Here is a 27531-nt window from a genome sequence, read left to right on the forward strand (position 1 = left end):
TATGGAAAGAGTGCTTTATAACAGGTAACAAAAAGGGTACATCTTTTGGATAAGCTTTTGTCTAGCAAGATTATTGTTATTGCTCTTTTGTTGTTTTCTCTTATGAGTAATGATCTTATAAATGTTGTGGTATAATTATGAATGCTGTTATTATAAGAATAATAAATAAATGAAAACAGAATAAAGTGCCAGGAAGGAGGCAGTCAGGAGAAACCAGGCTGAATGTTTACTGCCATATAACCTTCCCGCAAACAAGTTGGAACGTATATCCTCAGTAAAGACTGCACACCATCTGACCTCCATGTCAGCTTTGTGTAGGCAAATCGGGATGAATGCTTATTAAACACATCAATTGGAGGAGCCCTGAGAAAAGGTCACTTGTGAGCTTTATGGCAAAGCAAGGATTTAAACTTGTCTCGCCAACAATACTCTAGCCACTATGCAAAACTGCCACCGTCCTCCTGCTTCGTCTTTTTTTCTGTTTCGCCACTTGCTGCTGCTACTTGTTCAAACTTTGGAAGCAAAACTCAGGGCAAAGTAGTCTGGCATATAGAAATGTGTGGGTAGGTGGGTGCGTCGAGAAATCTTGCCCAGACCTAAGCAACAGGAAGCAGCAGTACTCCCCGGCAGCCGAGGAAAAGTGACAGAGGTGGTTGGGGGGTCTCTCCCCCCCCCCACTCCTCTCTCTTTCTGACGTCTCTCTTTCCTCCTTTTCTTTCGCTATAAAGAATTCCAGGCTTGCATTAAGCATCCCAGCAAAAGCAATTCGTCTGGGAGGAGCTGGAGAGAGAGAGAGAGAGAGAGAGAGAGAGAGAGAGAGAGAGAGAGAATAATACCTACACTCTGATCTGTCCAGGACAAGCCCCAGACCTCTGAGAGGCAGCAGCAGAGCTGGTCGCTTCTTCCCAGCTTTGTGCCCCTCCGCCCCATCACAACATTAGATCCTCGTGAGTTCTTGGGAACTTAAAGCGGTTCTTTTTTCCCTTTTCTCTCAAGCATCCTCACCATCCCTTGGAAAGCCTGATCAAGTTTGGAAGCTTCAAACTTCGGTCCCCGCACAGCGGGAGCTGCAGCAGCAGCACCTGTGCCTCCCGGGCTCACCAGGGAGAGCTCGGGTGAAGCTGCGAAGAAGCCCCCTCAAGCCGAGAGAGAGCTGCTTACTTTCTACCAGAAATAACTGCAGCCCAGTGGAAGACTGCAAGAGAGAGACTTCTGTTGGGGTGTCTGCAAACTTTTGTTGGAGTGACTTGCTGATTATTTCCCCCATCGTTAACCACTTTTAGGGGACTGCTCTTCCTTTATGAAACTGAGCCACCCCAGAAAAAAAGACCTTCTAGATCAAAAAAGGATTTTTCTTTCTTTTTTTAAACGACAGATTAAGATTTGCATCACCAGGAAAAAGCAAAGAGAGATAAACTTTTTTCACCCCAGCAGTGAGCGGAGCAACAAGTGAGAACAGCGCTGGACGTCTCCTCCAGCCCAGACAGCTAGCTTGCTAGCAACTCAGCTTGTTTGCTGCTCAAGCGGGCATCCTTTGGCAGTACTCGTCGTCGTCCTCCTCCTCCTCTTGGCACCTTTCAGAAGAATCCGCTTCAACTGCAACTGAAAATGTTGCCAGACCTCAGGATTTCCCTACTGCTGTCCCTTCTGCATGGACTGCTGTTGCTTCAAGGTAAGAGCGGCTTCTCTGTGCAGACTGATGCATTTTCCAAGTGACTCAATCTGGTTTCATTTCAGTTCTTCTTTTTTAAAACAGGCAAGATCAACTTTCTGGGTTACCTGGCTTTCCCTCTCACTCTCTCCACCTTCCAGGGGCACCTTTGCAAAAAGGCTCCTTGCTTTTATTTCTTCTTCCATCCACCTGATTGGCTGAGAGTTACTTTTTGCAAGGCACGGCACACTTTGACAGCCACCCTTGACAAACGAGGGGTTTCCAAAGCCAGCCAGGCCACCTTGTTCTGGTGTGAACTGAGGACGAGGTGGATTTGGGTTGAAAGAGCCCTTAGGTGGGATTGGCACTTTGCAAAATCCCATCAGCCACTTTCATGTTGATCTTGGTCAGCGCTCCTTTAAAAATGTGGCCTTTGTTTTCAGCTCCTGGGTTCTTGGGCCTGGCTTCAAGGCATTCCCACTGGGCCAAAACATACACTGTCAGGGAGATTACTGGATAAAAGGAGTGAACAAATATCCCGTGTATTTGTCCTCACCCCGTCCCCGTCCCCTCTCCCCTAGCCTCTGCTTCTTTTGCTTTCTTTCTCTGCCATGAATGCAAACATTTTGAGGTTGCTTCACATATGCATGAATATGACTCGGTGGCAGGGCACATGTGGTACATAGCTGTCAACTTTCCCCTTTTCTCGCAAGGAATCCTATTCGGAATAAGGGAATTTCTCTTAAAAAAAGGGAAACATTGACAGCTATGATGTGGTACATGCAGAACATCCTGAGTTTAATTCCTTGCATCTCCAGTAATGGGAGACACCTACCTGTGCAAGGAAAGCTGCTGCCAATCAGAATATGCAATGCTCTGATTTAAATGGACCAGTGTGCTGATTCAGCAAAAGGCCGGTGTCATATGCTGAAATATGCCCTGTGGGAGAATTTATCCTCAGTGGGGTAGTGCAGGCTTTGCATACAGAAAGCCCCAAGTTCAATTCCCAGCACTGCGCTGGACGGACCAATAAGCTGACTTGGTATAAGGCAGCTTTCTCTCTTCCTAAAGAGACAGGACCGAAACGTAGGATATGTTGGTATCTTGTCAGTGGATAACTGAGCCCTTGTCTGTTGCATGCAACCTGCTGCTCAATGTTTTGCAAAGGACAATAAGAAACTGCTTTGTACCAAGTCAGATCATTGGTTCATCTAGCACAGTATTGCCTTCACTGACCGGCAGCTGTTATTTAGTATATTGGAGCATAGGAAGTAACCTTATACCAATTGACCATAGGTCTATTTAGCTCAGCATGGCCTTCCCAGGGTTTAGATGGGGGACTACTAGGACACCCTTAGGCACATGTAGCACCCCTCTTCTCTCCTTATCAAGGATCCCTGTTTGATCTCTCTCCCCAAATCATGCATTGACGAAATTTCTCCTGTGCCATCTCTATGTTGCACTTATTTTCTCTGCCCTGCATTGGCTTTTGAAGCAGGTCATATTAGCAGGCTGACCATAACAGGCTTGTTTGCTTGCTGTTGTTGTTGTTGGGTTTTTTTTTTATTTATAAAAACTAAATAGGATGTTTAGTTGAACTGTTTGTATTTATTAAACAGCAGCTGCAACTCTTTACATATCCAAGTGAACAAATGAGAAGGCCTTATACCAAGTCAGGCAATTTGTCCATCTAGCCCAGTTATTTGCAACTCTTGATTGGCAGCACCTGTAGTTAATACCCCCTTTTAACTAGAGGTGCTGGCCTGGGACTTCTGCATGGAAAGAAAGTGCTCTGCAATGAGGCTAGTGTCCCTGCATATGGAGGTGGGTAGGTTATATGCCAGGGAGAGGGGAGGAAAAGGAAGCACAGTGCTTAGATGCACGTGTGTCAGAAGCAAGATGTATACAAAGATATGGGGACAGAGTTAACTTCCGGAGTCTCCGATGACAGGGTTGAAACTTGAAGAATTTTGATACACACCTGTGCTTTGAAAGGGACCCCCACAGTCTCCCCAGAATGTGAATGTGGGACAGTAACCCACGGGGGCCAGAACGTCAGTGTTCATTGGGGACAGTTTGAGCATTAACCATTTGCAGTAAAAGGTGCAGTGCCTGAAGTGGATCCAGGTGACATTATAATGCTTTCTGAGGTGGCTTAGTCGTGATGCAGTCATGTGGTGGAGAAGATGTACACATGAACATATGCAGATTGCCCTTTGATTTTGCAGCCAGCCATCATACATTGTGTTTATGTGTATATAAACCCCTCTCATGCTGGTCCATGCTTTGCGGCTCTTATTCAGCATCCCAAGTGCACATGTTATGGCAATCATCTCTGCATTTGGTTTGTAATGAGAGTAATTCCATCTTTGGATGCTATACTGGTGGCACAGAAACAGCTCTGAAAATCACTCATATATCCACTTTCCAATAGAACATCTAAAGCCGTGGTTCCCAAAGTGGGAGGTGGGATTACCTAGGGGGTCACTAAGAGGCAAGGGGTGGCAGGGGGACACTGGGAGTGGGTCCTTCTAAAGTGTGATGATCTCTTATTTATGACTGACCAGGCTAGAGCTTGGAGCAAAACACCTTCCTCGCTTCAAATTTAAAGTTTTACTGCTCTTACTGCTTTCAAAGCTTTTTCCTTTGGTCATGTTTTCTTGCATTTGTCTCAAGTCACAAGACAGCCTCTTATTGGGCATTGCTATTGATTTTATTATAAATTAGTTCGGTAAGTAGTTATCTATAAATGCTTTAAGCTATAAATTTGCTTCGCATTTCTGTTTTCATTTGTAATAACGCACAAAAATATATTTCTTGAAATATCTGGCATCACTGGATCAAGTTAACCAGTTTTCTGGAATTAATTAAACTAAATAGTTTTAACTGGATTTGCAGTAAAGGTGTAATTAAATGTTACTGTTTTGAATATTGTGTTATTATCTTCTTTAGTGGGTCATGCAAACTGCAATTCTGAATAATACTTTTCGTAGGGTAAAGTAGCGGGCACTGGAGATGAGTTTATGAAACCAAGGGGGTGGTGAAATGAAGTACAAAGTTAGTCAATGGCCCATAGGCAGGATTTCACTTGTGCTGGGGGGCTTGGGGGGCAGTTTATGTCAGCCCAGGCATCCATATTTAATGCCAGAATGGAATCTGGAATATATGAAGTAAAAATGCATTCTCTAAGCTGGTGCAGAATGCATCAAATTAGGCATGGTGTGTGCCTAAAGGCTTCTAAATAGTCAAGTGTTTGTTCCCAAACAGACTTGCACCCCAAATGACTTTTCTCAAAATTAAGTACTCTTTCCAAAGCCAGATCTTGCCAGCCTCAAAATTTCAGTTTGACTTCTGAGGTGTCTGACACGGCACCTGTCTGGATGCATCCTTTATCTAGAATAATTTTCCTGCAAGTTATTCCAGCATTTGGTATTTTCAATTAAGGGGATAGATCCCCAATGCTATTTTTACTTTGGGTTAAAAAAACCTGTCCCCTGCTTCAGTACTCCCAACTTTGAACGCTGATTATATTCTTCACGCTATCTACAAAGCAAGGACCCCTTAGCTATTTCTGGAGGGGTAGTTCTGTTAGTCGAATAAGAAGAATACTTTGCAAGAGGTCAATATGAAATGAACTTACGGGAAGCTGGGGTGCTAAAAAGATATTGGCACATGGGCACACACTTGTACATGTTTTTACCAGCAATGCTTAGGCATGGAATAGGGAATGTAAGGGGTTCTATCACATATTGGGTTTAGAGCATCTTTTGGTTAATGTAGTTTCTGACAAGCAGGTATCCATGCTGATAGCAGGAGAAAGACTGAAAGGCAACTTGAGCTTCATGTTCACTCTAGGATGTGTTTATAGTGAGGCTGAGAGAAGGAGAGAATAGTTCTTTCAGAATTAGTGGCTCCAAAGTAGAAGGAGGGTGGATTGACAGAGGGCTGCTCTTGTGTAGAAGCCTTCATTGGGTATGCACTGCTGTCTAGTCGTACAGATGTGTTCATTACCTATCATAGCACAGAGCTAGGGAGTGACTGTTCCTGCTTAGGTTCTGACAGTTTCATCAAATGGTAATGATAATGGTTGCTGCACTTGTCTGAAGAGAGGGCACTGGTTGGGGGAAATCATTCAGCCTAAAGTTGAACGGTTACAGAGTTCAGTTTGGTTTCCTTTATAGACACAAGTATTTCAAAAATGCTGTTGACTTAATTGGCCAGGATTTTCCTAGATATGTTTCCAATTACAATGCTTTTTCTCTTCGCTTTGAAGCAAAGCAGAACTGGAGATGTGCACATTAATACCGGGGGCTGGCACTAGATGGCGGTTCCTGCTAGAAACATTTTCGTAGTTGCTACAGATGCTAGGTGGAAATTCAGGAAGATGCCTCCTATTGCTGCACTACTGCATTTGCACATAATGCCAAACCATCATTTAGTGCTTGTGTGCATGAGCCTCAGGCTTATGTCCTCCATCACTTCCTTCTCGGCATGGCTGCATGGAAGGTCTTGTAAGCTTTTGCTTCCAGGTTCATCTAGCTGCATTTTGAGGTTAAGTCCAAGACTGGACAACCTGTGGTTAATTTTAACAATGGTTTGTCTGAGCAAGCCACCTTTGAACTGTGATGTATTCCAGTAAACCATAAATATTAACCTCATTTCCCTGTTTGGACATCATGCAAAAGTGTTGTTAGTAGAAAACTGAGGGAAATGCTCCTCTTCATAGCTGCACCAGAGAATCAGAGCTTGAGACTTGTGCATATAACACTAACCCACAACTTGATATTATCTGCAAGTCAGGCCAGCTGTCCATCTAGCCCAGTACTGTCTATTCTGATTGACAGCAGTCTTCCATGGTAGGTCACCACCTACATGACTTTTTTATTAAAAGGGGGGGCAGAAGAAAGCTGGCAATGTCAGTTATCAGATCTGAGACCTTCTGCAAGCAAACACCCACTACCTGCATTCAGTTAGTATTCAGTAGGATGGAGTAAAGTAGTAGATGGGCATTACCTTTTGCAATTACTGTCCTCCCTCCAGTAAATTTGCATTGATGATCAGCCCTTCCCCTGTCCACTAAAGAGTCCCAACTTTTCATTAACTCCCCACTTGCCTGTGAACACCTATTAACACAACCATTATTTTCATCTTGCCCTGGAGAACCCCTTGGAACCTTAGTGTGTGAACAGGATTTTAAAAAAGAAATCTGGATGCAGTTGCTCAGTCACCAGGTACCCATTATAGGGTGACCCATTATAGGGATACAGGAGAGGACAGGTGTGCCTTTTAACACTAGAATATCACCAGGTGCTGCTTGTGAAAGGAAAGTGAGAATTTGTCAACCATTCCTTCTGCAGGATAGCAATTAAAGACCCTCCTTTGCATCCAATCTTCCTTGCACACAAAAACCTACATTTTGAGCATTGTGAGGTATCTCAATACATAATTGGATTCTGCAGTTAGGAAGAATCAGAAGTCAGGTATGCACCCTCTGCTCTGTTTCTTGGTCATACCTATAGCCCCATGAACACTGTGTAGTAGGGAGGCATATCCAGGGTTGCCAATTGTTCTAAAACTCAAGCCTGGCCTGTTTCCATGCCTTTATTAGCAACCTGATCTTCCAAAATCAGTGTGTCATGCAGTTGTCAGCCAGCTGAGTTGTTGTTAAATGTACAGGAGCTAGGGCTGGTAAAGAAGCTTGCAACCTGGGAAAAAATGGGAACAGAGTTAAGAACATAAAGTGAGCACTGTTGTATTAGGTGCCTGTTCATTTAATCAGGAATTCTCTTCCTACCATCAGTCACCTGTGTGCTTCTGAGACATTTAAAAGCAACGTGTGAGAGCAACAGACCCTGCAGTTGCTTCACAGATATGCTGCCTCTGAACTACAGGCACAATCTGTATGATCGCTAACACCCATTGTTCACTTTAACTGACATGAAGTTGCCTAACTCTATTTTTAAAATAGCAGGAAGAGCCAGGGGCAATTGGTAAATACCAGAAAATACTATGTAGCAATAACTTGAAAAGACTAGCATGAGGGAGATGCAGATCTCCCCAGTGAGTTTGCACAGCCAGAGTCCAGATGGATCTCTACTACTAAAAGAACTCACTGCAAAGTTGGTTTTTGACTGTAGTACCATTATTATTGCAGACACTGGGATTATTCCCCCATGTAAGGACCCCTCCTGCACACAGTGGCATAGCGTGGGTTGTCAGCACCCGGGGCAAGGCAAGTAATTTGCGCCCCCTAGCCCGTGGATTTGCGCCCCCTAACCCTAACCCCCAGGTGTTGCGCCCGGTGCCGCCGGCCCCCCCTGCACCCCCCACGCTACGCCACTGCCTGCACACCCACATATAGACAGGTCAGTGTCACCAGAAACTTGCAATCTACATTTTGACAGCTGGACAAAGAACAGAAAAGAAAGGTCAAGCAAAGCAACAGACGAGAAACCTGTACTAAGTCATGCTTTGAAATGAAATTTGCATCATTTACTGTCCGTGGAGACTAGCAACAAGGGATCCTTTAGACAGGGCCAGCCTATCCATGAGGCAAGGTGAGGTAACCACCTCAGGTGGCAGAATCCACAAGGGAGTGGATCCCAGTGTAAATCTATATTTCACCTTTATTTCTGGTGTCAATCTTCACTTCCCACTTCTTTCCTGCCAGGGAGGGGAGCACCATTCTGTGGTTCACGTCAGGTGCCAAAATGTCTTGAGCTGGCCCTGCCTTTAGGAATTCAATTTCTGTGGATTCCAAAACAAACTGACCTAATTTGCAACTCCTGGACAATAAACAGTTTGGAATGTAATTATTCTTCAGAGTTTTCACCTCTCCAGATTTTGCAATACGGTTGTCAGCTCAAAATACGTGCCCAAAATGCATTACAAATATGTATTTTCAAAAAGAGAACATTGAGATAAATACTATTGATGTATTTTATTTAAATACTTGTTAGATACATATGTAAACATGACTGTTCGTGTGGAGTTTAAGTAAATAGGTAAAAAAGCAGTAAAGGGATGAAATGGATTTATGACTGAACATATGTGAAGTTGACACTGTCCAAAAATAGATTGATCTGCCCATCCTTACTTGCTAACTCTGGCAAGATACCATCTTTATAGGCTTCTCTTTACCACTTGTGCATCCTCACCCTTGATTTCCTCCTTCCAGTAAACAAGCACTTAGATTTCCAGAAGTCAACTCCAATTATCCAGCAGCCTACAGGTGGTCAGATGAAGCAATAGGAGACCTTTGGAGGTGTGAGTCCCTGCCAAAGAGATCAAGCCCACTTCAAAACGCATCAGCCCCTTGTTAGAAGAGTGTGAAAATCAAGAAAGCTCTCTGTGTTTGTGTGTGTACTGTATGTGGAATCTCATTGTAGTTTTGTATACAGTGGTACCTCGGGTTACATATGCTTCAGGTTACAGACACTTCAGGTTACAGACTCCGCTAACCCAGAAATAGTACCTTGGATTAAGAACTTTGCTTCAGGATGAGAACAGAAATTGTGCTCCGGCGGCACAGCGGCAGCAGGAGGCCCCATTAGCTAAAGTGGTGCTTCAGGTTAAGAACGGACCCCCCGAACGAATTAAGTTCTTAACCCGAGGCACCACTGTACTTGAAAGGCATTCTCTCTCTCTCTCTCTCTCTCTCTCTCACACACACACACACACACACACAGAGAGAGAGAGAGAGAGAGAGAGAGAGAGAGAGAGACTACCCCAGGCAAGGATTTGGCAGCGGAGTCGTATACAGTCTTTCTTTAAATTCCCAGAACACTTCTATCTAATTATGTCACACTTTCCTGTCCCTTTAAGATTACAGTCACAATATAGGAACATTGAGATCCTGCCTTTCCTCTAAATCGGTGGTTCCCAAGTGGTGGTCTGCAGACCCTAGGGGGTCTGTGTGAGACACCCGCGGCACCATTAACATAACAAAAACTATCACAGAGATATCAAAATTTCCACAAGTAGGGGGTCCATGGCTTTGTTTTTGAAAAAACAGGGCATCTGCAGTACTTGGCTAATTGGGAACCACTGCTCTAAGGAGCTAGAGGTGGATTTGCATAGTTTCGTTTCCCTCTCCAGTTTATCCCTACAACAACCCTGTTTGGTAGGGTACGCTGAGAGACTGCTGACTAGCCCAAGGTCAACCCAGTGAGTTTCATGGCTGAGTGGGGATTTCAACCCTGGTCTCTAACGACTTAATCCAACACTCTAGCCACTATACTCCACTAGCTGTCTTCCCACTGGGAGCCACCACCACCCTGCAAACTTTCTGCCATGTTACTAGTGCTCATAAAATTGTTCCTGAATTTTAGGGTATAAAAATGTGTCAGGCTCTGCGCAACTATGTGGCAGGAGCCAATACATGTTTACTTGGAAGTAAGTTCCACTGAGCTCAACGTATATTTCCAAGTCAGTGTCTGTAGGTTTGAAATTCTGTCTGCTCAAATCTGAATGGAAGTAGGTAGAGGAAATAGCCTGTTTGAGCACTGTTGAGGTGAATAAGAGCATAGGAAGGTGACATACTGTACTGAACCGGGCCACTGGTTGGTCTAGCTTAATACTGTCTACACCAACTGGCAGCTGCTCTCCAGGGTTTCAGGTGCGAGTCTCTCCTAGCCCTACCTGGAGATGCTAGGGATTGAATCCGAGAGGCACAAGCTCTACGACTGAGCTGCCTACCTCGTGGAGAACATGCTGCCATATCCCCCTGGACATCTCAGGTTTGCCTTGGAATCATTCTTATGCTGCATGCTTGCTATTTAAAACAACACAAGTCTATCTCTTCTCATTCATCAGATGTTGAAGCACATGCCAAGATTTGCAGAGAAACCTGGCTTCAGACAGGGTGTAATTTCCCTTCAAAATGCTCGAAACCTGATCTTGTTCCTTATTCTCCATGGCCGGGTGGGGCTGTGAAAACAGCCCGTCACTGCCCTCACCCCCAGCCAGTGATTTCAATATTGTGTTCCAATTGGGAAAAAAAGCAGTAATGAATGGCTGTAGAAGCCAATGAGACTTGTAATGCAACTAGGAAAGGGGGACCAGGAGTCACAGAAAGAAAATAGATATTGCCAGTTCTGTCTTATACACCTCAGAGATGGGGAACCTTTTGTGGGATGTTAGCATCAAGGCATATGTAAAAGGTCAGTTGCAAGAGTGTAGAACTCTATGATGTCATTGACTCTGTGGCAGTTATTTTCAGTTGGTACAGTTATGGCAATTAGTAGAACAGTCTTAACAGTTAGAGCAGCAGGCATATTGTGTTGTGCTGCTGTCTGCTTCAGAGTAAAAAAAAAATTTCAATGATCTTTGAGACAAAATCGGTCTGAAAATGTTTAAAAATAATAATTGTACATAGCACTTTGTCCGAGAAGGGGAATTAAAACTCTAGTTCCCATTTGCAGAGTATGCAGAAGACAGCCCTGTGTCATTATACCCTTTAATTAGTTCCCTTTTCACTCTCTTTTAATGTTTAAATAACAAATAACTTTTACTTAGTGTACTTGCAGTTATAGATTAAAATATACAATGCAGATAGGTGATACAGTCGTACCTCGGGTTGAAGTTGCTTCAGGCTGAGTGCTTTTGGGTTGCGCTACTCAAAATTGCTAAAGCATCTTACATAGATTTGTATCTAAGACTGACTAACATTTACAGACTTACGGATACTCTGAAGCAGACGGCAGCACACCCACCTTTTCTCAGGGGCCACATTGCCTTGTGGACAGCCTTCCAGGGCCACATGTCAGCAGTGGGTTAAGCCAGTGGTGTAGCGTGGGTTGTCAGCACCCGGGGCAAGGCAAGTAATTTGCGCCCCCTAACCCGTGGATTTGCGCCCCTAACCCTAACCCCCAGATGTTGCGCCCGGTGCGGCCGGCCCCCCCTGCACCCCCCACGCTACGCCACTGGGTTAAGCCACAGGAAAAAGTGGGTTGGGCAAAAAGATGCAACTGACCTGTGTACAGTAGGTTACATTCCAGCCATGCAAAGGTAAGTGGGTTTTTTTCTACACACACATCTGTTCATCTACAGAGGCAAGCAAAATGCATCACTACAGTCCAAGGACACAATTCCAGACTGGCAAAAACGCTTGAGGAGGGCACAGAGCACTGCAGGTAGGGAGTGCTTTCTAGGGAGGGTGGGGTTCCTGGGAAGATTCTGAAGGGTTGGATAGAGACCCTTGAGCTTGAGAGTCTTTATCCCTCGCTATACCTGTTTACTCAGGTGTAAGTCCCACTGAGCTCAGTGGAGATTGTTTCCAAGTAAAGGTGCCAACAAATTCATAGTTGAAATTAGAAAGCATCACTACACACACACACACACACACACACACACACTTCCATTTTTCCTTCTGGAGAATGAATTGCAATTTGAAGGGGGGGGGGCGTGGCAACATGGACACAACAAAACCATGCTTTCAGTCTCTTAACAGTTCCTGAAATAAGAGATCAGGGTTGTTGTAGTTTTACCCCAATTTTGCAGCCTGCATGAAATGACTGGCATGAAGTTAAGCTGCCCTTTTGCCAACATCCCTTCACCCCTTGAGAAGTAACTGGGCAAGAAGCCCAGCTCCATACCCAAAGCACTCTGGCCAAGTTGGCACCCTGGCATAAGAATGATGGTAGGCTAAACGCTCCTCAGTTCACTAGCTGATGAGATATTTTATCCACTACTTGTTTATTTATCTGCCAGGAAAGACAGAGAAAGCAGCAATACCTGCCAAAACCAACCAGCCCAGATTGTTATCTGGCAATGCCACTTCACATAAGCACATTTTTACCAAGGGAGTGTTTGCTGTGGCAGGAGAAAGCCCCAGCCAGCAAGGAGCAAGGCAATATAAGAGTTGACCATATGTAACTGTTATCATGCAGCAGATGGGATGCTAATGACTCATCCCAGGCCCATTTCTGTTACAAAGAAGAGGGGAAGAGGGGAAAGTGGGAGAGTCAAGTGAGGCAAAACATTAATACATGATACAATGAGAATATAAGGATCAGGCCAAGGAATTATCTAGTTAAGTGACAGAGCCCCCCGATTACTATTATGCACTTTAGTCCCTCACTTTAGAACATTGACTAAGGCAATGTTCACAACATGCATTTAAAGCTCTATGATACCACTTTAAACAGTCATGGCTTCTCCCAGAGAATTCTGGGAGCTTTGGTTCATTGAATGGTGATGATGGTTGTCTCATAGTGGTTTAACAGTCAATCCCTCTTCCCAGAGAACTCTGGGAAACTCTGGGTTCTTGGGGGGAATAGTGGTCTTCTCCAAATTTTGTAGTGCAGTTCCCCTGCCAAATAATGTGTACAAAAAGAAAAGGTTTTAGAGGAAATGTTGTTGCAGACATGTGTACATTAGACTGAATTGCATACAAAAATGTGTGTATTAGGGGAAATAGTTGCACTGAAATGCTGATAAATTTTCATGGAGATTTTTCTTTAAAAACAACAACATCTCCCTCAAACTGATTTGGAAATGTGGAGAACTGAACTTAAGACTGGAAAAATTAAAAACTGAGAGGTGCTTAAGTTAGCAGGCCTGCCCATCCTTATACCATGAGCAAAGTGGCCAAAAAGAGATTGAGGTAAATAAATTATTGTCCACTCTGTGAATAGGAGAGTTGTTTGAGCTGCTCTTTGCTCACTTGAAATGAGGTACCTAAGGTGCATAATGAAGGGGCAGTCAAGGGCTTTGTATGGGGCCAGACTGGACCAGTAGGCACCACAATGCTGCTTCTTTCTTCTCCATTTATTTATTTATTCATTCATTCAAATAGAGGGATGCCCCAGTCCTGTTGCCCATTGAGAGCAGCAGAATTTATTGTGCTGGGGTCCAATCGGTTAAGTTGGCATGTTCCGTTTCTGCAGATGGGAAGGCAGCCGTTCTTCATTTGCCACTGAAGTGAGCTAGAACTGGGTGGGGTTTTTGTTGTTGTTGTTGTTGATAGTTCCTCTCATGCCCCCATAAAAGAAAGGGAATTTGCACAGTGCAGATGCAAAGAGATTTTGTTTTGGTTCTGACATGGGAAAGCTTTTAGCACCGCAAAGGAGTTTTTGAAAGGACTGGTCAAGAGGGAAAGAAAACAGGATTGTTTAAGCACTTAGTTGATGATGGCATGGCCCTTGCTATGCTTCCTTTTATGGTGTATGGGGAATCATGAAAGCCTATGGGCCTGAAGGATTTTTTGCAAAATCCTGGTCTTGGCTGCGATATGTAAAGGAAATGTATGGTCTCTCGTTCTATTTTCAGGACTCGTGGCTTTTGTCTTCTGTGTTTCCACATAGGCTTCCTTAGATCTTCCTGTGTTTTTTCTCAAGTGTGGGAAAGAGATTGCCAAGGAAGTGGACAGAGGAGCTTGCAGAATCACTGGGATTGTTCTGAGGTTTGAGGGTCAAGGAAAGCTGACCCACCATTACCTGTTCAGTTTGTTTGTTTAGTTTCAAAAGCCTGATCTACAGATAGCACATCCAACCACAACGAACAATTAAAATTATGATTGTTCCTTGGTGAAAAACTTGGAACCTAAGGTTTTCCCCCTCAGCCAGAATGTGTGGCTTGCTTTTGCTGCCATAAATTCTCATTGTTAGGTATCATGCTTTGCCTTCTATTGTCTTCAGACACAAGGGCCAATCTTCACATTATTATCCAAACCGATAAAAATCTCCACATCTTTATAGCACTTTGGAATGATTGAAGCACTTTCAGATTAGTGGCTCAGTCAGATCCATCTGAAGCCCAGATATTGAACCGCATTAACCTGATATGGGGTTGATTTGGGCTTTGAACAGATTGTGTTGTGATAACCTTGCATCATTTGGACCCACCTGGAGTGATCCAGGGCTGTCTAAAGGCAGGGTGGCCAGGGAAGAAGAGACATGCAGGCATTATTACTAGAGTGTATGGTCCCTTTTATACTGCTGGGGCTTCCTTTCAAGCAAGCGTGCATAGGGGCTGGCTTGACAGCAGCAAACACATGCAACCCCCCCCCCTTTCCACAAAACCAAGTTCCATTGAGTCCAGTGGGGTTTACTCTCCAGTACATTGTTTCTCAAGTGGTAATGGCAGAAAAACATGCACAATGTGTGATTTCCACTGAGCTGTGGCCACAGGGATTAAATGCAATTGTCCTTGAAATCCCTTCTCTGCCTGAGAGCTTGGAGAGTTGCTGCCAGTCAATGTAGACAGTCCTGAGCTAAAAGTTAGAGCTGCCATATGTCCAGGATTTCAAATCCAGAAATGATGTCAAAGGGGGATTTCAGAAATGTGGCGCTTTGTCCTGGATCTTAGGTAAGTCAATCGAAAAATTACAATTTTTTAATGTGTTTTTGCAAAGGAAAAGCTCAACAACTTTTGGAATCTTCCCCAAAAAAGCTCATAAACTTTTGGGGTATCCTGCTTTTTTACTTTTTGAAATATGGTAACCCTAAGCTAAGTTGACTCTGTGCAAGGCAACTTCCTTTGAGGACACTTTGCCAAGTCCCTTTGTCCAGCATCAGCCATCCTGACTCACCTACCATTCCCTCTCAAGAAGTCATGTTTGAAACACATTGTAATGTGAGAGGAACCGACCATCACATGTGGTGGGACTGTGTCCAAGTAAATAAGTTCTGGGGTCAGATAGTGCTGGAAATTGGATTATTTACTGGGCAAAAAGTTTTCTTGGATCCTAAGTTATGTTTGATTTCTCTGTTTGTAGAAGGTAGCTCTGAAATTCACAGTAAGACTCTGATTACCCACCTGACAGCTACAGCCTATTTGGTTATAACTCAAGGATAGAAGAATGCACTGCATTCTGTGTTAAAATGGTTTAAACCATTCATGGCCATATCTGAGAAATGTGAGTCACCAACTAAGGGTTGTCTGGGGAGACACTGCTCCACTGGACTATAGTGCTGTCAGAGAAATTATTGAAATTATTGGAGTTCTAGAATGAAAATTGAAATGTGCATGAGAAGGGTTGAACAAGTGAAGGTTGTGTCTGCAAGAGAGGCATGAAAGAAAGACAAAGTGACACATAAACAAGAGAAACTGTTGAAGGACAAAGGAGATAAGGGTGAAGGCCATTGTTATGCCATATGACTTAGCCAGACAGAATAGCTGTTGTTTAGGAATGCTTAAGGTAGAGAGATTTCTGTGTCTTTTACCTGGTGCAGTATTTTCTTCTCTGCCTTAAAGGTAAAGGTAAAGGGACCCCTGACCATGAGGTCCAGTCGTGGCCGACTCTGGGGTTGCAGCGCTCATCTTGCTTTATTGGCTGAGGGAGCCGGCGTACAGCTTCCTGGTCATGCGGCCAGCATGACTAAGCCGCTTCTGGTGAACCAGAGCAGCGCACGGAAACGCTGTTTACCTTCCTGCCGGAGCGGTACCTAATTATCTACTTGCACTTTGACGTGCTTTCGAACTGCTAGGTTGGCAGGAGCAGGGACCGAGCGACAGGAGCTCACCCCATCGCGGGGATTCGAACCGCCGACCTGATCGGCAAGTCCTAGGCTCTGTGGTTTAACCCACAGCGCCACCCGCATCCCTTCTCTGCCTTAGTGGGGGTTAAATGTCATCTATTGCAATGTTTTTAATAAAGACATCCTGTTTGGCCAACAAATTCGTGTCTGGATTATTTTGACCATCCAGGCTGAACCCACAGGTATTGTGGGTTGGGAAGGGAGCCCCCTTCCAATATTTCCACAACATAGCCACCTGGTGGTTTTTTGTGACTTATTTATCAAATTAGACTCAACACTGGCAAGTCCAGTCCAAATACAATTTTGTTTGGAAATGGTTGAAACCTTAATCTGATGCTCCATTTGGTTTTTTCTGTTTTGTATCCTGCTGCGTACCTTTGTATCTCTTTTTATTCTCAATTTAAAAAACCTGAAAAAAGTAAATAAATGACAAAGGAAAACTCCCATTCTGTCTCACAGAACCTTTCCTCCTATTTTCTCCACCATGAGAAGTATTATTATTATTATTATTATTATTATTATTATTATTATTATTTATACCCTGCCCATCTGGCTGGGTTTTTCCAGCCACTCTGGATAGCTTACAGCACATAAAAAATTGTAAAACACCAGGCATTAAACATTTCCCGGTACAGAGCAGATGGCAAATACAGAAGCTGTTGAGGAAAAACTACAGGTTTCTCAAGATGCATTTCTGTATGCCCTTCAACACTTATAGAGATAAACATGGCGGGTGTGTGCCTTAGGGCTCATGCATATATGAATGAGGACTAAAGACAAGATGCAGCCACCCTCCTGCCCAGAAAACTAACTTGAAGTGACCCTGAAGAGAAAATTGAATTCTGAAGACTGATGACTGTGGCAGCTAAGGCTGAGCATCCAGTCTGGAGTGGGTCAATGCAGCCCCAGATCATCTCGGATTTTGTCGGGTTCACTCAGAGCAACCTGGAGCTGTGAAAATTTGGGGGAGGATATTAAACATGCAGCCAGGTGGCAAGGAGAAGGGAGAATTAGACTGTGCAGCTGAGAAATCTCTCCCCTCCCCCTTGGCACTTGACCCTAAGGCTGTGCAAAACCCGTGGCTCCATTCAGAGCCTGGATCCTCTTGGATTGGGTTGGGCCTGAAGCGATCCAGCCTGAATCAGGACCTGAATCTTCACAGCCCAAGTAGCTAGTCATACCTAAGAAAATGGGCAGCAGAGAACAAGTCTTTGTCCTCGATTATGTCAAAGTTCTTCAAGAGTTTGAAGAGTACTTCTTTCAGCTAACTAACCCGCATTCCTTCTTTGCAGACCTTGTTTTGAATATACCTAACCATCTTAACTGCATTCCTCTAAACCTGCTCCAGTTTATATCTTTCTTAAAGTGTGGTGCCCAGAACTGGACATAGCCTGTCTGCTGGGGCAGAGGCACCCTCTTGACATCACTGGCATTACTGCAGCATAACTAGATGGGACAGTGGTGTAGCTGAGAGGCAATGGGGTTGGGTGGCTGCACCAGCAGAGCCTATCTCATTCATTCATTTTATTTGTATGTTGTCTTTTCACACATAAAAGCCATGCTCAAAGCATCTTACAACAAAGAAACAGGGATGCATTTCAAACAAACATTGCAAAAACTATTTCATAATAACATAGTAAAACAAAATATAATAGCATAACAAAAAAGACATTTCAATACTATAGATATAAAAAGATCTCCTAAGCAATTTGCAGCATCCAATAGCAAAAATAGCAAGGGATCATTACGGTTTCACCACCACTCCTTGATGTTTCTCACAGTCCGTCATCTGCAGCAGATGCTTATAAGGTTTCAAAGGGCAAGGAGTGGGGTAGCTGGAACCATCACTCCCATGTCGTATGATGTTGCTCATCTGGAACAGCCCCAACCTCACCATCATCCTTCCCTGCCTCATCCCTATCCCGTTAAGTTGTACTGGTGCCAGTGCTGGTAGGATGTCTCCAGCCCACCACATGGGTTGCTGTTGGACCCAATACTCTCATCTGGAGTGCCTTCATCAGTTTAGGAATGACCTAGCCAAAGATAAGCAGTGTGAATTGGATCAGGACAAGTTTCCCAGATGCAAGCACGTGGTTATTATCTAAAGAGAGCAACACATTGTTCTAGGGCTGCACATGGCTTCTGTGTTTGCTGGGGAGGAGCATGGAGAGAAGAAGAGAAGCCTTGGATAACTTTCCCTGAATCACACCCTCTTATCTCTCACTCTCAGATATTTGAAAAGCTGGGAACTTTTAAATGGCTTTTTCTGGACATGACACTGGTAGGGAGAATGGGAGGGGAGATTTGGCTAGTTGAGAAAATGTTTCTGCTATTGCAATTAGAAGGCATCCAGGCAAACATAAACAATGATGTCACCCCAATATGCATTTCAAACATAATTCTGAGCTGGTTCAAGAAAAGAATCCAAGAGAATCATCTAACCTTTTAGCCCTTGGAATAGTTTTCATTTCTGAGAAGATGTGGCTATTTTGGGTATGGTACTTTTGTAAACAGAGACACATTTTTGTCTGTTGCATTCGGACCCCTCCCTTTTTCAAGTTGCTCCAAGTGTGGGGAGACTCACAGCAGAACCCACATCTGCTTAGCTTCTGAGATGTAGCTACATCGGACACACACACACACACACACACACACACACACAGCCCATAGTGTAATAACAGAGCCTATCTGCATGTTAAACAGAATAAAGTCGTAGCATCCTGGGTGGTAGAATTCTGGACTGTACCATGGCAGACTGGGGTTTATTCAAAATGGATAGACCTCTGTCCACTTTGAGCCAGGGATACCTCTTTCTGTTGCAGTTTACTTGGATGTGGCTGGGGCACGAAGGCAGCATGGATGTGGCTTGGATGTGGCTGGGGCAGGAAGGCAGCAAGGTCAGGGCTGCAAAGATGTGCTGGCAGGAGTGCCAGATTAGGCCTGCTGGTGTTCACACAATACAGCCTTGAATTTGCTGCTGCTCTATTCCATCTCCAACCAAGTGATGGGTGGACATCTCTACAGCCCTGCTGCTGCCTCATCTCTGCATCTAATTGAGAAAAGGCTAAGTTAAAACTGAATAATTTTAAGGACATGTGCTGGGTACTCCAAAATTATCAAATCCAGTTTCAGATTAGCTGTTTTTGGGACTAGCTAGACCTCGAGGCAGTGTTGCCATTGGGGTAGGACTTTGGGGGGCATAGAAACAGGGTTCCACTCTGCAGAATGAGAAGGAGGGCCTCTCTGAGGAAAAAAGAGACCTAGATATGGGTCTATAAAAAGCTTGGTATATTTATTGTATCCAGCTTGGTGTTATTTTATACTGGATTGTGCTCATTAGCACACTGGCTAAAAAGAGTGACAGCAAATTTGGCAGCAAATGTGGGCTGGGGAAAGCAGCTCACCATTGGAGGACTGTAGCTCAGTGGCAGAGCATGCAGAAAGTCCCAGGTGCAATTCCCGGCATCTCCAGGTGGGACTAAGATAAATCCTGGAGAGCTGCTGCCAGTCAGTATAGGAAATATTGAACTGGATGCAGTGGCGTAGCGTGGGGGGTGCAAGGGGGGCCGGCCGCACCGGGCGCAACATCTGGGGGTTAGGGTTAGGGGGCGCAAATCCACAGGTTAGGGGGCGCAAATCCACGGGTTAGGGGGCGCAAATTACTTGCCTTGCCCCGGGTGCTGACAACCCACGCTACGCCACTGACTGGATGGAACAACATCCTGACTTGGGACTCAGCTATACAGCTGCAAATAAAACATTTTAAGTGTGTTTTAAGTGCAATACACAATGTTACATTAGATGGCGGTGAGTTTTATAGAAAATTCAATATATTTTTAAAAACACTTTTTAAAAAAGCATTTTCAGAACGGTTTTTATATGTGTGTACATTCCACCTTGGTATAAGTAAACTCCCTATGCTCCTGCAAACAACCTGTATATAATTTCCCTTGGGTGGAAATGATTCCATAGAGAATTTATTGATTTTAGTAAACCTACCATAGCTCAGTTGTAAAGCACGGGCTACACATATATAAAGTTCGAGGTTTATTTATTTGGGCAATATATATAAAAAAACTGCAAGCAGTGCACATAAAACCTAACAACAAATACGCCCAAAAAACTATTAATACAAATTACTAAATGAATATTAAATCCTTTTTCTGTTACAGATAGGTAGCCGTGTTGGTCTGCCATAGTCAAAATAAAAAAGTTCCTTCCAGTAGCACCTTAAAGACCAACTAAGTTAGTTCTTGGTATGAGCTTTCGTGTGCATGCACGCTTCTTCAGATACACAGATACTCTTGAAGATATCTGAAGAAGTGTGCATTCACACGAAAGCTCATACCAAGAACTAACTTAGTTGGTCTTTAAGGTGCTACTGGAAGGAACTTTTTTATTAAATCCTTTTTCTGACACACTTCCCCACTCAATGCCTCTCAGTCTCCTGGCCCTCAGAGTAGGACACCCAGCTACCCTGATTCTCACCCAGGGCTCAAACAAACTCACAGATCACCCCAAGAGGGTTCCTGGAATCTGATAGTGTCACCCTAGTTTCTCTCACCTGGGTCTGTGAGCAGGCACCCAGGCATAATGGAGCTTTCTCAAGCTGCCCACAGTTATGTCCCATTCAGCACTCCAATCAGCTGCTCTGCACACACCCAGTTCCAGGTGACAGAAGGCTTGGTCTGGGGAGTTCCCAAGGATGGTAAAAGGACACTCACTGTTCTTTCTCAAGCCTCTGGACACATCTCCTCTTTCCGCTACTTCCTTGACATCTCTACTTAAAGCACGGATGAGGGACCTTTGGGCTGACAGAACTTTCTGGACTACAACTCTCATCATTTATATTGGCCACAGTTACAGGGGCTGATGGGAGTTGTAGTTCAGTAGTATCTGGAGGGCAGGGCAGCCACCCTGAGCTAGAAAATATTCCGCCTGTCAAAGAAGAAAAAGAAATTAAACAACTAAGGGCTCCATCCCTGCTTGCTCTCCTCACAAACCCCACCTTCTCCTTCACATGACCAGTTCCCATTACAGCCATTACAGTTAACCCAACCCCTCACCTCTCCCCTTAAAGCTCTCACCTAGCCCATCCTCCCCCTCCTCTCACAGCTCACTCCAATCCCCAACCCCTTGCTGCAGCTGCATTTAATGGGTGGAGTTGTCATTCACAAAGTGGCTTGCTAAAGCGGTCTGTGAAGCAGCTCCACCACCCTCAGTTAAATGCTCACCCCCAATGATGCTTTCTCACTCTGATGCCTGGTATTTATTGTGCTGGAGTTGGCATCCTCACCTATTGGTGGCCATGTGTACTGCACAGCATGATGACAGACTTAGATTTTTATGTATATGGGAAGATATAGACCAGTGGTCTGACTCAGTAGAAGGCAGGTTCATACATTCAAAAGCAGCCTTTTTGTTTTCCGTTTTCCAGCATTTATCTTTTTAAAAAAATAGTGGGAAAAGAATGAGCCATGAAGCTACAATATTGGTTAATTCATCTGTACCATACCTCCCAAAATTAGGAGGAATCCTTGTCTGGCTAATTATGTTATGCACAGACTGATAAAAAGGTGGCTATGATGATCCTGTCCTTCCTCCTTTGGTAGTTGGGAGTCGATGAGTAGTAGGGTGTATAGGTGGTTACACTTCAGCTCCTTTGTCTCCCGGACTCCAACACTTGCTTTACTACAAAATTGTGACATGAGTTTCTGAAATGCCAGGCATGTGCGCAATCTTCATTATGCCCCATACATCTTCCTCTGTAGGAATGCCCATAGAATCCCCCCACCTTTTCCTGCCATAAATTTTAATTATGCCATCTGTGCAAAACACTGATTAGCTGTGGGTCTGTTAGGTCTCCTTGCATCTATTTTTGAATACAATCCTCCCCCCTGTGTTATTTGCCCACAAACACAATGCAGTGTCCTAATTTCCTAGCAGGGACAATGCATATTGTGCATTGAACAGGGAATGCATGAAGAGGAAAAATAATGGCTTCAGCTGTGGAATTCATCCCCAAAGGCCACTTTGGTTATATTTCGGCAGCCTTCCCAATCAGAATGAAATACTCAGAGCCTGTTCCTGTCTGTCTTAAGTGGAATTCTCACTCAACATCTGCCAGGGTTAAGGAGTTGCGCTTTGATCCCCATGCACTGTCTGTGTCCAGGAACCTTTCTAAGGGGCCACGGCTGGAATTGGAACTATATCTTTCTTGCTGTCACTGAGAAAACTAACAAATCTCTGCAGAGATGTGGTTTCATCTCTTGCAAGCTACATTGGCTCCATCATTATTTTTCCTCACAGGAAAAGGGAGTTTGGTGCTCTTTACTTGTCAGAATTCATGCAACTACATTCATGTTGTGTTTACCACAGCTGAGGGAGGAAAAGGGTGGGGATCTTCTGAGGCTCTTTTAAAGAGATGATAGGATAGGATGCCTCAGGGAAGATCTTGATTAAGGCCTTTGGATGCATGGCAGCCGTGAGAAAAGTGCTTGAAGAGCGTATGTGTCTTTGGCTCCAGAGCTGCAACAGGTATTTGAAACTATGATTAAATACAACAACTGGGAGTTTTATCTTTGTTTTTCGGCACTCAGATTTGGCATGCAGAACTGCACCTTGAAAATAGGTAAAAGTTGGTGCTTTAGGCTTGTCCTAACATGACATAATTGCACTGAGATTCCCCACCCCTGTGAAAAGCAGCCAGTCAGGTGGTGTTGGGCACATGGGTGAGGGATTTGCCCAACACATATTTTTGTCAACTATATGTTTCACTGCATGTCACAGGATCGGGGATTAAGATTATGCTTTTGGTGAATGTGGGAAGACCTCAAGGGCTTTCCCTGTCAAGGATATTCCTTTCAAACTCTTTCCTGCATTTTTAGGTTTTGTTTTTAATATAGGGAAGCCACTCTTTTATTTATGGCATTTACTTCATACCTCCCAGGAGTACGTTGTTTCATCCCAGTGTACATTGTTCTCTCCCCCTCCTTCTCCCCATTTTATCTCCACAAGAACCCCACAAGATCAGTTAGGTTGATAGACTGTGGCTAGTCCATGATCAACTCAGTGGATCTGCCTTCCACATGACGACCTTCCTTGTTTTTTTAGATCACCAGTGTGTCCTCCTGCTCCTTGATGTTGTTTCTTCACCTCAGTCTGCAGCACTTCCTTACCATGTGACACAGGGATGAGAAACCTGTGCCTCTCTACCAGATGTCGCTAGATGGCAACTTGCATCAGTCCCTTCCAACATGACTAATGGTCAGGGGCGGTGAGCATTGCTGCCTCATCATACCTGGATGGCACAGGTTCCCCACCCCTGATGTATTGCATATCCCCCTGCAAGGCTGCAATATTCTGAGTTGGAGAAGATGTTTCTAACAGAAAAGCCGGCTCTTACAAATTAGAGGTAGAGAGCATGATTTGGCATGATCGTCTTCACTGAGACCGAGGCTTGATACAAAACACCCTTTAAAAGTGACTCATGAGCCGAGAATAATCTTCATAACTACCAATCCCGCATGCCAGGAATTTTCATATTTCTCTGCTAATCCCTCCCTCCAATGGACCACATTGATTGGCTGCTTGTTTATACCCAGGTACTGGGTTTTAGAAGATGTTATGGTTAAAATAGAATCTTGAGAAAAGATGGAGTCTCAAAATACATCTCCCATTTTTCCATGTGGAAAACAGAACGGTTCTTTTAACTTTTCTGGGTAAATAAAGATGGGAAGCTGCTTGCAATCTTGTAAGACTGCACCTCAGGGTGAAATGGAAATGAAAGATCCAGGCACAGGAGAGTTGTGAACTCAAAAACAAGAGAGAAAGGATTATTTTATCATGCTGTGAGTTCTCTCCAGAGTTGGACAATTTTGCTTTCTCTTAGTTTGCATTTAAATCTTTTTCCAAATAACTTTACATTTTAATTTTTTAAAGCAAAAATGAAGCTTCTATCTCAGCACGTTTTTGTGCATTTCTCCTACTATATGCACTTTGTACACAATTTTACCTCATGCATTCACCTTTGCAATCAATTGTGCCTATTGTACTACATTTATGTACTTTTTTTGGCTAATGTAAGCATTTTTGTGTTAGCTTACCCTAATATACTTTGAGCTTTGGATATTGCACTGCAAAATTTGGAGAAGTGTGAATTTCAAGAGTAGCTATTTTTCAGTTTGCTTATAAATTAAGCAAGTCCAGATTAACATGGTTCCCCTAAAACACAAATGCAAATAAATTCTGCCATCCCCTCTGTTCTAACGTCTTCTGGGGGAGCAGCTGTATTCCTGGTCAGGCCATTTGTTAATTAGCTAGCTCTACTGCCTACTCTGACTGGCACCCACTCTTCAGGATCTCAGGTATCATTCCTTTCACCTTCCCCCATATCTTTTTTTAAAAAAACCTGGAGATGTTATTTGGTATCTACATGCAAAGCAGCTGCTCTACCCTTGACCTATGGCCCTGTCCCTTATGTGCCCTCTTCTGCCTTGTATTTCTATTCATTCAGTCTATCCATACTATGAATTATCCTGTCACTGTAGTATCAGTAATTTCTTTTCTGTGTCAGTTATTAGAGACTGTAAGGAATATCTATTATGCACAGTAATGTCAGGTTGTTGTTATTGCTTTTAATTACATTATAGGGAAATCTGATTTCTGCATCTAGGCTTGGAAACAGAATATCAATTGGATCAAATGCTCCTGAATAATTTAGATTGCATGAATTTTGGTTTGATTTGTTTTCAGTCAGCATTTCATTAAATAACATCTTTGAAAGTTGTTGGTCATTGTGGGTCTTTACATCCATGGCACATGTACTTCTGAGGCTGTGGCCTGAGCTGATTTTTTCATGTATTTATTTGTTGCTTTTATATCCCTTTATTTCCTCCAAGGAGCTCAAGGTGGCATACATTATTCTTCTCCTCATTTTATCCTCACAGCAACTTTGAGATAGGTTAAGCCAAGAGTGAGTGATGGGCCGAAAATCATCAAGGGAGCTTCCTGGCTGAGTGAGGATTTGAATCCTGGTCTCCCAGGTCCTGGTCTAATACTCTAACCACTACACCACACTGCCTTAAAAGTCCAGTGTCCTTGCAAATGGGAACAGCCCTGTTCCTATGTCATATGAAGCTGCATCAGTCTTTGAGGTGGGGGATAAATTTGTTTGATTTGCGTTTTAAGGCAAACCTGCCTAATTCACACTTCTGGAACCAATATGCAGACTGAAACACAGCTATCTTTCAAATCCACACCTCTTCAACCTACAGCGGCACCCAAAAATGTGCATTTGCAGGAAATAAAGTAAAAATGTTTATATGAATGAAAACAGAGCTACAGTTCTCAGAGTGGTTTAACAGTAAATCCCTCTTGCCAGGGAACTCTAGGAATTGTAGCTCTGTGAGGGGAATGGGGGTTGTCTCCTAACAACGAGTGTTCATAGTGGCATGGTACTGCTTTAAATGTACAGAGCAGATGGCTGCCCTGGGTGAGATGCACCAACTAGCTTTCTCTTTCTGTTTTTAATTATAATCACTTGGCCTCTGGATTTAGTGAGAATCTGATGCAAACGAGAGTCTCTCAGTCTATAGAACTCAGGGACTGGACATCTGGTTCTGCCTTCAAGCAGCAAGGCCATAAATAAGTGGGCCAGTGAACTAACTTCAGCTGCCAAGATGTCCCCATGGCCGCCAAGTTCTCAGGCTTTCATAATTTGTGGCAGGGGAATACATGCACCACTGGATCAGTTAGAAACCAGCACCCAAAACTCACACAAGCGACGCCTCCGCTATTTTTGCATACAATGCGAGTTAACACCTGCTTCTGGACAGGGCTGCGAGTCAACCACAGGGCGCTGCTGTTATCACTCCACATATCTCAGGCTCTTTGGAGTGCATAGTCACTGTATCTTCAAAAGGAACTGTTACTTGATCCCTTTTTAATTGTGGGTTTGCTCCGCCTCCAAGTTTATTCTCAGGGTTCAGTGCCAGAGCTTGCTCCTTAGCAAACTCCCCAGCACTAAGATCTCCAATAGAAAGTAGTGCTGTGCTGTGCCATGGGATGGGTAAATTGGTTGATTTTTGTATCTCTCAATTGTTCCTTTTTTCCAATCTTAAGTCCAGTCCTCCATATTTCTATATCAGTTTGTAATGATAGTGATAGTCCTCATTAAAATTCACCAGCATTTTACATATTTTGCAAGCAATTTCCCAAGGATGAAGCAGTTTTACATGTTATTTTTCCCCCTAATATATGCATTTTTAGGCTAACTCTGCTTAAAAACCTTCAAGGATGGAGAGTCCACAACCTCCCGACGCAGACTGTTTCACTGTTGAAGAGCTCTTACTGTCAGAAAGTTCTTCCTGATGTTTACTCGGAATCAGCTTTCTTGTAATTTAAAGCCATTGTTCCCTCTTCCATGTAACAGCCCTTGAGATATTCGAATATGGCTAACATATCTCCTCTCAGTCTCCTCTTTTCTAGGCTAAACATACCCAGCTCCTTCAACCATTCCTCATAAGGCTTTGTTTCCAGATCCATGACATTCTGGGATCAAATCAGAAGCCAGGACAGCTTTCATAATTCTGGGACTGTCCCTGGAAGATCGGGACACTCAGAGGGTATGCCAATACCCTAATCAGTGGTTTCAATCAGAGTGTCGTGACCAGGGGTGCCACGGGCAACAGTGGCCTCCACCCCTCCCTCCTCTGATGCCCTCTTGTGGCTCTGTCTCCCAAAGGCTTACATAGCTCTTCGTAGCAGCAGAGACTGCTCAGAGGACTCCCAAGGAGAGGGGAGAGGAGAGAAGGCTGAGGTAACACTCCACAAAGAAGGATGCTCTAAAAAGGGTGAGGGACTGCCAGCTCTGCAGGCAAGGGTTGACATAACTGGGCTCCTGAGCCCCACAGGGGTGCCACGGAAATAATGTAGTTGGTCAGGGAAACCAAGGACCCAAAAAGGTTGAATCGTCTGACTGGCCAAAAAGGCAGGGAGGGGAGGACCACTGTTGCAGGGGGCAGGGCAGAAGACAGGCACAATATCAAATGAGTGTCTGCTGATGATACTTTGGCAGTTGCAAGCTCCAAGGAGGGAAGGCACCCTACCCACCCCAGTGCCAGGCTGCAAGTAGACCAGGGATATGTAGTTTTGCCAAGGGCCACCACATCTTGCCTTGCATCCTGCCACAGAGACAGCAAGGTTGCACTGAACATGCAGCCACCCTTGGCCAGTTTTGTGTGCAAAGAAAAAAGGCTGGGGGTGCCTAAATACTTTGGCTGCTGGAGGAGTTTTATGGGAGTTGCCAATGATGTTTCATTTAAAGGGAATAATCGGATGAACTCCTCTGGTGAAATGTCTAAGAAGCATTAGTTTCTTACATTTTGCAGAACAATTCAG

At 44.1% G+C, this 27531-nt stretch overlaps 1 protein-coding gene and 1 long non-coding RNA gene across 6 annotated transcripts in view; one reads left to right on the forward strand and one right to left on the reverse strand.

The window, feature by feature from the left end:
* The first annotated feature begins 298 nt into the window (after nucleotides 1–298).
* Nucleotides 299–27531, forward strand: part of LOC310698165 (vascular endothelial growth factor receptor kdr-like) — a 195084-nt gene continuing 167851 nt past the window's right edge. For 2 of the 3 annotated variants that reach the window (XM_083484969.1, XM_083484972.1), the window contains exon 1: nucleotides 301–1672. In XM_083484969.1, the coding sequence (XP_083341095.1) occupies nucleotides 1609–1672 (64 nt within the window). In that variant the 5' untranslated portion in view covers nucleotides 301–1608. Of the gene's footprint in view, nucleotides 1673–27531 lie in introns of all 3 variants that reach the window. The other variant, XM_083484968.1, reaches the window with a different exon arrangement.
* Nucleotides 7239–10812, reverse strand: LOC310698340. Of its 3 annotated transcripts, none has more exons than XR_014521409.1 (4): nucleotides 10349–10812; nucleotides 8809–8925; nucleotides 8276–8398; nucleotides 7239–7356 (listed from the first exon to the last, which is right to left on the reverse strand). It is a non-coding gene; the product is annotated as an uncharacterized lncRNA (long non-coding RNA). The 3 variants fall into 3 exon arrangements; XR_014521410.1 differs by having other exon boundaries at nucleotides 8276–8436; XR_014521411.1 differs by lacking the exons at nucleotides 7239–7356; nucleotides 8276–8398 and having other exon boundaries at nucleotides 8577–8925; nucleotides 10349–10807.

The sequence above is a fragment of the Podarcis liolepis genome, assembly GCF_965112155.1.
Source record: "Podarcis liolepis genome assembly, chromosome: Z".
NCBI classification, from domain to species: Eukaryota; Metazoa; Chordata; class Lepidosauria; order Squamata; family Lacertidae; genus Podarcis; species Podarcis liolepis.